We start from the raw sequence: 9,908 nt of genomic DNA on the forward strand, positions 1-9,908 counted from the left end.
AATTTCCTTTGCTTAAAATATTATAGGTCACTTATGCTGTTAATATTAATGTACACATCACTTTTGGTATAAGTGGACAGGAACATGTCAATAGTATGCATAGATAGAAAAAAATACTTAACACTTTCTCTATTATCAAAGGTGCAGATATTAACCGTGCGCATATAATCAAATTTCCAGAAATGCAGATCGACAATGGTCTAACAACATGGTTCACAGTTGACCAAACTTGCATGGAAACCAAAACCCATCAGAATGAAACACCGCCGACAAGTGAAACTTTGTTGGTTCAAAACACCTTTTCAGGGAGGCACACAGACCTAAACGTTAAGGAAGATGTAAAATCGACCGACTTGGAAGCTTGTGATCGTAAAATTGGTAAGTTCGATACTGAAGCCAATGTATTTTTATAAAGATGCTGATCTGAGAAATCGTTTTTATGCAATCAGCTTGCCTTCTGACCTTTTACGAACATGATATTCAATACACAATGATCCTCGTTTATCCATTAAGACAAAAACATATTTTATAATCACTTTGCTAGGGCTATCCGTAGACATAATTCGTTTGTAAATTGATTGTGTTATTTAGTAGTTCTTCTTTGTTTTGAAATGCGCGGAAGTGGAAATCGCGTGAAATTGTCGCTCACGTGACCCAAAGCGTGCATACGTCACAGGTTATTAATAGTCTTGAGGATTCCGTTATGTACATGATTAGGTTTCGTATTTTTTATGCTTTTGGCATTTTTAGGCACAATTTTTGCGACAATCAGTATGGAAGAGTTACATGTAAGCTTTAGCATGTATCTGACGAATACTGATCAATTCTGGTCAGTTTAGATAACCGAATTGTTGTGAAAAATATCAACTCGGGCGACTTTAAGAGTTCCTGTAATGGAAAGCTAGAAACGCCATTTAATCACAACCAAACCTTTTGTGGTTAATTACTCAATCCTTTGTGTTTCTTCAACATTTTGGTTAATTTCATTGGGGATGTTTTTTCCTTAGATTTTCTAAGAAGTAAAGTAACATACACTTTTTATTCATTTATTTTTTAATTGATACTAGCTAGGTTAGCACAAACTGAAATTACCTCGATGCAAGAAAACTTGCTTGTTAGTTGGTAGTTTTATTATGAGCCCCATTGATATGTGGTTAATATGACCAGTCTGACCCAGGCACACTCCCAATTAGTGCAGTGTGACCTCCAGATGGAAGTGCTCTGGTCAGCTTGTACCACAATGACATACTTAATCCTCTAGTATGATATGGTCACTGTGGTCTGCTGACCAGTCCATCTTGGCCCTGTGTTCACTTTACGTCTTTAGTACTGATAGCTGGCCAGATGTTTTGTCTGCTTGTGTCACTTTGACCAGGAGTTGACATTTAGATGCTCTTTAATGGTGAACCTGGTCATTGAATGGCAAATAAATCTCAAGTCTGTATCTGTTGTGTCTGTTGTATATCTGGGTCAATTTCAGTAAGTAGATTTGAGCTTCACTCTGGGACTTAATGCATTTGCAAAAAGTGTCGCCCCAGTTTAGCCTGTGCCGTCTACACAGACTTACAGGGACGAGACGTTGTTTACATGGATTTTTGTTTTGTTTTAAGGTCTATTCAAAATAAAAATCCAGCGAAAGCGAAAAGTGTTGTTCCAGATTAGCCTGTGCAGACTAATGCATTAGGACATGTTTTACCACAGTTAGGGTCATTTTCATTCCTAAAAGAGTTGGTATCATATAAGAGATTTCTACGTTGTACTTTTGACTTATCCTTTAGTTACTGATGTGTTTTGTGCACCATTGCTTGGTCAAAACAAAGTCTATTGCTTTGTTAACATTGTTCTTTTCATTATGGTGAGGTGTAAATTACTTTGTTTGTTTTTTAAAGTAAGATGGGAGATTGAAAGGGGATAATTTTATTGTTGTTTAGTCTAGCTACAACAATAAACTTGAAGAAAACTGACTAACCCAGAAAAAGGCCATGCTAAAATCTTGTTATGAAAGATCTTATTGCAGCATATTAAATGGATTGTAGAAAACTTCTTTAATTTAGTAATTTAGTAATATTTCCCAAGGGAAGTCAAAACTACAATGTGAACGACAATTCAAGGTGAGTGCATTATACTGCTTATTTTAAATATAGTCTGTGGATTTTCATGTTTAGTGTTATGTGTTTTTCAAAACAAGAAGATAAATCGAGAAAAAGGCAGTCCCATTAGTTATGTAACCAGTAACAAATGCGAGTTAAGCGCATTAACTATGAGCAGTTTGTTCGTCGCAAATCAGATTTATTTCACATGCACACTTATGTGTCGTATAAATCTCAATGAAATTACGTCTGATAATTATGACGTTATTCATGTTGACTAAGTAAGTTCTAATTTATGAAAAACAACAACACAAATCATAAGAGCTTTTAACTGGAGTAGCCAGCCTAATTGACCTACCATAAACGATTATCGATTAAACACGAGCTGTTAAACGTTCGTATTCGTTTACTCTGCCAAAACAGATGAGTCATTCAATGAGCATACAATTGATGTAGAAAAAACATACTCAAGTCGTATTTGTTAATTTAATTTTTATAGATTAATATTTATTTCTTATCTTCGTAACATTATCATATTGCTTATTGCAACTGTTCTTCAAGTGTATTCTGTCGAGTGTTTTTTTTGCAGATATAAATTGCGGCAGTGATGGGCCAGAAAACGGAAATATACAGAATGTCATGTCTTCCGGACATGGTTAAAAAGTTTTATTTTCCTTATGGCTTATAGCCTTTATAACTGGCAAACAAGCATAGGTTATCAATATTAACTTGTCAAATATTGGTTCAGTTTATCTCCGGCGTAGCTATCTCACCCATACATTCTTTTTTATTTACCTTAATTAACAGCCGATACAATTTTATAGAATTTTCCGCCAGTAGACCGGACTGAATAGCTGGATAAAATTAATGCAAATTTTTGGACACATTTCGATTATGAATTTTTAAAAAATACACGCATGCCTTAGTGTTTGCATTCCTTTGTATTGTATTGGTGATAATTTATAATTAAATCGTCAATACGTTTTTAATAGACGCAACACAACAGGACATGGAAAAAGATCACTTAAACAAACAGGAAGAAAACGCTGAACTGATCTGTGAAATTGCAGAGTTGTGTAATCGGTAAAGTAAAAATTTCACTTGCATCCGCTTGTCAAATGATTACAACGAATATTAATATGTAAAAAAGTTCAGTTTCATCTGTAGTTTTTAGTATTTATTGCTAAGTTCGAAACCATTTCTTGAATGTAAATTACTAGTATTTCGAAGTTTAAAATGCACTTTAGCCAATGTGTACAACAATACCTAAGTTTAGCCTACATCGAGGCTTTGTAAAACGCTCTTATTTACAGACAGACTCAGTGTTAATATAAATCTTTTAATTGTTTCATTAATAAACATACGGATAATTTTTTTTAATGCACCACAGACTTAACGATCCGGTTAATCTTAATATGGAATAATATGTTAGAAAATTTTCGATTGTAAATAGGGTAATATCTCACATTCAAAGCCATGTATTTTTCATGGCGTATAACTGACCATAACTTTGTTTAATGATGTTTGCATGGACAATTAACAATCCGCAAAATTCGCAATCAAACAGTGTTCATTTCACAGGTTTAATAGTTCCATCACTTTTATATTTCAAAATGCAAAACATATATTGATTTAAAGTTTAAGATTTAAAAACAACTTAATGATGTCATGTTAAGTAATATATCTTGAAAAGTATGTGGTAATGAAGAATAGTGCTTTTTCTATAATAATGCAAACTTTCAATAATGTATGACTTGTATATAAAAAATTACAAAGCGTTTAGGCATGGGTGCGTTATTACTTGTGTTGAGTAGGCCGGACAGAAAAGATCCAGAGGTTCTTCTTCTTCTGGGCAGCGTCGGTGCAGGAAAGAGTGCATTGGTGAACACCATCATCAAAGCCATGACGGGAAAATATATTCACAAAGCCAAAGCTGGTTACGGGAACGTGGCATCAAAAACACTGGCATTTGAATGGCAAATATCATATTAATTTTTATAGATGTCATTGACTTTGTGTCACAGAGGTATTCTTTTTAATTATAGAACCACTGTCAGTATAATATATATATATATATATATATATATATATATATATATATATATATATATATATATATATATATTGTAATCAAATCTAACAAGTTCATGTTTATAGTTGTTCAGTTTAAAGGTATGTATTGTTCATGAAGTATAGTTTCAACTTATAAATTGTGCCAAGTGTAACAATCGAAGACATTTACAAATGGTTTATGTCTTTAGATTTTGTGAAACGTACAATAGCCAATATTGTTATCTATTATATAGGTTTGAAAACTGTGGGATTGAGAAGTATGATCTCCAAGGTCTACAAAAAGAAGCATTTTCCAATTGTCTGCATAAGTTGCCTAACATCATAATCGTTCCAGGGATGAGTGTTGAGCAATCTGCCAACATACGCGAATTACTCGAGGCAGTATTTGGAGGTACATTGTATATATATCGATATAGAAAAACACATATACTGTGAAACCATTATTATTTGCCAGGCATTAATGTTCGTCTATTTTGTCAGTAGACGGTTTTGCGAATTTAAGATCCTAACAAACAAGTATGCCCAATGTTTATATAAAAACACCTGAGTTATCGTAGGGACATTAAAATCCAACGCAATCCAGGCATACATCTGTTTCGTAATAAATATATAAATATTCTTTCCTGGATGTCTTTCAGTTCGTCTAACAGTTTGTATGAATGTTAAGCTTTTATTTATTGTTTCAAAAGTTATTACACCAATTTTGTGAAGACATTGAATCATCCGCGTGTTTGCGACTTGTCAATATTGTAATTACAAAAGAGTTACAAAAGAGTTGTTTATCTTTGATAATTAAAAAGCATGCAACACTTGAGAACGATACATGGATTAAAGTTATTGAATATTTTGAAGAATAAAAATCTAAAATAAAACACAAACTTATCTTTCGCAATATTTTACACAATGTTTTATTGCAAAATAATAAAATAATAGGTATGTAGTAATTTTCTTTAAAAAAAACAACAACACACAGCAACAACACAAGTGAATCTTCAGCTGCAACATTGGAGAGAATTCTTATTAAATCATACTCTAATTCATAAACGCCAAGGGATCAGTGTTGACAAAAACTAGATATACGAATATACGAGACAAACAATTACAAACTCAAACAGATACACACATACTGAATACAACTGTAGTCACCAATGAATTTTGGGTTTAAAGTGCTAACCTACAATCCTTACACTTAATGCAGATGTGTTCACGAGACATTTTATTGTATATAATATTTAAACTCATGGCATCAAAATTCAAATTACGCAGCAATTGAAGAGAATTGAATTCAATTTAATACCAATTTAAGTGCTCAATTGTTGAATACAATTAATAGCAAAATAATTGTTTCTTTTTGATGTACGATGAAATAAACTAAACTGAATATCAACTACATCACTTCTTAAATTACAAAGCTTCAACTACATCACTTCCTTAGTTACAAAGTTTCGAGACATATCGTCATACTTTAAATATTTAAATAATCGTCATGAAATTTCATGCTGAAGTCTCAAATATAGTTTGGAAAAGCCAAGTTAACTTTCTTGTGTGTGCACGTTCAATAAACGGTGTTAAAAATAGTAACTCCTAAAATGTTTCAAAGAAAAATTTCATTGTCTGTTTGTGTCTGAGAATGCATAATTTGTGACCTTAAAAAGTGCTTGTAATCAACCTTTACTTGACCAAAATCAAATTAGTCAAACGTTGAGTTATTTAATTTGACGTCTAATAATACACAAGACGTTTTAGCTTCATTTGCGTATCATAAGCATACAAAACACAGAGAGCGCGGCAGAACACTTGAGAGATCAAATAGCAACTTAATTAGACAGTGGCATGGATGATTGATAAACGTATGTGATACTAAGATTAGTGACCATTTTGAAATACTACACTGTTATTTTTTCAGGATTCATTCCTCCCAGAACATCGGTTAAGTACTTACAAAAGTTGCAGAAAGATTATGGTGTAGATTGCTTACAAAAAATGTACCCGAGCAATAGCAAGGAATGGGCGGTAACAAGAGTTGTGTTTGTTGCAAGTGCCTTTCAATCACTGCCGACTGCATTAGTCGAAATCGTCCGAAGTTTATTAGAAACTCACGACCAGGCAACAGGATATTTCAAATGTTAGTAATTTATCAAAACACAATTCACACTCTTTGTAAATGTTAACCTAATAGTCAAGGAAACAAAATCAAGGAAATAACATATGACAAACATAGTTCGCTTACAACGTTTGAAATAAAGTCGGATTTGTTTCCGTTTATTTAACAGAAAAAAAGACACCAACAAGTCAACCCACTCACTTTATAACTATTTTAAATTTGTTTGGTTGTTTTTAAAAAAGCTTGTGAGCACCATCCTTGCCTGACAAAAAGTATTTAAAAAAATAGCATGTGTGCACTTAACATAATTTTGTGATTTGATTTCATCGTTATGATATTTGAAGAACACAATGAACTAATAATGCGTTTTGTCACAATATGAAAATCAAAAGCATTTTGTTTTCAGACAATATTGACCTGTTCGTAGTCATCACAAAGTGTGATTTGGTGGAAGGGTTCAACACTTCTGAAAAGACATCAGACTCAAACATGATTAAACGGCATCAGTTTAAGGAGATGGAGAATGAAGTTGCCAAAGAGTTCAGCATAGGCGGTGCTATGGAACATAACAGCATCCGTTGGCAAAGCTATGTGGACGGCCGATGTTTGGACGATCCGTACATCGACAACATAGCTCTCAAATTCGTGAGGCAGATGATGCAACCTAGACGAAGAAGACATCCGGTTGAGAGTGATAAAACGCCTGTGCTTACACCACAAAAGATGTTTTTATTTAAACTGACGAAGGCGGTAAATGACATGAATGCGGATGAGAAACTAGCCTTTTTGGTCGGTATTTTTGTGGCTTTGGTTGTTGTGTACGTGTCGTTGTCTCAAACCGTTAAGACAGCTAGCTGATTTGAAAGCTTGACAACACCGGCATTCGTTTTGCCAATATATTGTGTTTTGTTAATACCGGTGTAAAATACATACAAATATGTATTAAATAGTATTTTATGATTTAATATACATGTATTGATTTTTTTGTTATGATGTTTTAATTGATGTTAAATACTCGTCCGAATGGATACATGTGTTGTTGTTGTAATAATGATATTGTCATTGATGTTTAACATTCGGCAATGAAAAATTTATTTTCGTATTGCTGTTTTATGTCTTCACTGAGGTTATTCATTCGACGATCAATGGATACTTGTACTGATGTTGTATTAATGATGTTTTTATTAACGGTTCATCATTCGACAGCGACTGGATTCGACACCCTTGAAGTTAGACAGTGGTATTTATCTAATGTTTACGTATTGTCATGACATTTTTACAAAATCAATTTAGACTGCAAATTCAATCGCTTTGTCCTTACTTCATCTACATGTGTTCTTGTCATGAAATGTAAGTTTCAGTAACATTTCCATTTGAATGTGTTGATATCATATTATGACATTTGCGTGTGTGAAACATTTTAATGAGATATATTGACAATTGTTTTGCAATTGAACGAATGTCTGTTTAATCAATATGGTAAACAATTCATAGCTTATTTAACACATTTAAGGCTCTCAATAAGCAAACGTTGTGAACATATTTTGGTATCGTATTATTTTTCAATGATAAACACAAAAAAAATATATGTCTTATGCCAATTTTATGTTTTAATGGAATTGTGTCTGTTTGGTGTAATGCAAAATGTACAAATTGTTGAAAGGTATTCATAAAACTGTAAGCGAATGCCAAGCACATGTATGCAGGGTTAGCTTTCTTTGAATCTCTTTGACGATCGGTATGTCTGTCCGTCCGTCCGTCGATCAGTGGATTCCAAATTTTGTCCGCTCTCAAACAAGCCGTTGCATTTAGTGATTTTTAAATACCTTTACTACACACACATTATCCAGTTTGAGAAGGCAAGAAAACAAGCATGCATGAAACACAAGGCTGTCTTTTAGACATCGGTCACACGTTCAGGTAACATTTAAACTCTTCACAACCACTAAAATCAGTATCAACGTGATATATATTGAGTTATTGACCATCTGTTATTCAAGCCTATTTACGCACATTACTTATATACGCAGAAATCATTAGATCGATTGTGCTCTCCTGTGGTTTTGAATATTCAGTTATAGTAAGGAACGTTTACGAATGGTTTCCACCTGAATACAATTCAGAAAATGGAAGACTCTTCGATTGACATAATCCATAAAATTACACATTCATGCAACACAAAAAATGTTGTAGATCAACAATTCAATCTTCGTTTACATAAAGCATTGTTGTAAAACATTCATATCGATATGTTCATGCATATGATGCTTCTATAGCCAGTAAAATAAACATGGAATGTATTTCAAAAATCTAGGAATTACCTAGATAGAGTCACTCTCTTTGTTTTTAAACTCTCATGGTCGTGTTTGCGTTCTTTTGCGTTCTTTCTGTAAAGGATTGTATACAAAACAGGTGGAATGATGCGTTTACGAATAAAAACACGTACGTCCCAAGGCTTGTGTTATGCTCTGTAACTGTTGAATAACTTAAAAAGGTATATAGTAGTTAAGAAAGGAGTAAAGTCCCAACAGTTTGTATTTTCAACTCCAACTTCAGCTGTTGATTTGAAGATACTCGTAAAGAAAGGAATTTTGGTGGTGATGAATGTGGCAGGATAAAAACCCTTTGTATGTTTCTCCACTGCATAATATTTAGTCCCAAAACTGTGTGTTTTCAACTCATGCTGGGTGGATCTCGCTCAAACATTCGCAGTAGATAAGCATGTGTACTCGGAAAAAGAATATCAAAAAGGCTAAGAGTTACTTTACTTTAAAGCGCTGGAAACGTATTGTGAACACACAAAAATAAGTATGATTTTCTGAAAGGGCGGACACACAACTTCTAAACAGTTTAATTATAATGGTAAACAAAGCAAATGTATTTATCTGGAAATTGTTTTCACGCCCTGAGGTTTCTTTTCGGAAGCAAAAACTTCGCTTTAAAGACAAGCATTAAAAGTATTTTTTTAAACGAATAAATATTCGAAATAAATTTGCTAATATTTCTTTGAGTCACACATTAAAACTTTTTGATAGACTTATAACTCAAATTTTGAACTATGGCAGTGAAATTGTTAATGGAGCGTTTTCATATGCAAGTTTGTTTACAAATCTTCGTCGTTTAAAGATGTACACAAAATGACTTTGTATATGGCGAACTTGCAATCTCCGCGCCGAGATATCGTTCCATTTTCTCACATACATTCTCTGCCACAACAAGAAAATACCAACCAAATTTGGTAGGATTTTATTTTCATTTTTTTAAGTATCACATAACGAAAAGTAGTATCATTTTCGTTTGTTTAAGTATTACATAACGAAAAGTAGTATCATTTTTTATATATATTTTGAAAATAGTGTATACGTTTAGGTTCATAATAAAATAATAAAGTACCTAAATTAAAAAAATAAAAATAATAAAGGGAAAATTATTTTACCACGTGCAGCGGCCATCATTACGTGGTTGGTTATGAAGGCAAGGATTTGTTGTTCCAGTCAAATCACTGCGCGGTGAACTTGATCGTCTAAATTGTCAATCTTCAAGATTAATTAACATTAATAAATATTGGATTAAGTTCATAAAACATCAGACAATAGGTTTACTAAAAAGTAAATTTAATGTTGGTTTATGATTGCAAGATA

General features: G+C 32.9%; 1 protein-coding gene across 1 annotated transcript in view; it reads left to right on the plus strand.

The window, feature by feature from the left end:
- LOC127837568 (uncharacterized) overlaps positions 1–8,716 on the plus strand; it is a gene marked incomplete at its 5' end in the record, with an annotated part of 11,189 nt that extends 2,473 nt beyond the window's left edge. The window contains 7 exon segments of the mRNA XM_052364775.1: positions 181–378; positions 2,680–2,745; positions 3,083–3,173; positions 3,905–4,066; positions 4,397–4,554; positions 6,070–6,288; positions 6,674–8,716. Of these exon segments, the coding sequence (XP_052220735.1) occupies positions 181–378; positions 2,680–2,745; positions 3,083–3,173; positions 3,905–4,066; positions 4,397–4,554; positions 6,070–6,288; positions 6,674–7,125 (1,346 nt within the window). The 3' untranslated portion in view covers positions 7,126–8,716.
- Between the last annotated feature and the right edge of the window lie 1,192 nt (positions 8,717–9,908).

Source organism: Dreissena polymorpha, chromosome 7 (assembly GCF_020536995.1).
Source record: "Dreissena polymorpha isolate Duluth1 chromosome 7, UMN_Dpol_1.0, whole genome shotgun sequence".
NCBI lineage: Eukaryota > Metazoa > Mollusca > Bivalvia > Myida > Dreissenidae > Dreissena > Dreissena polymorpha.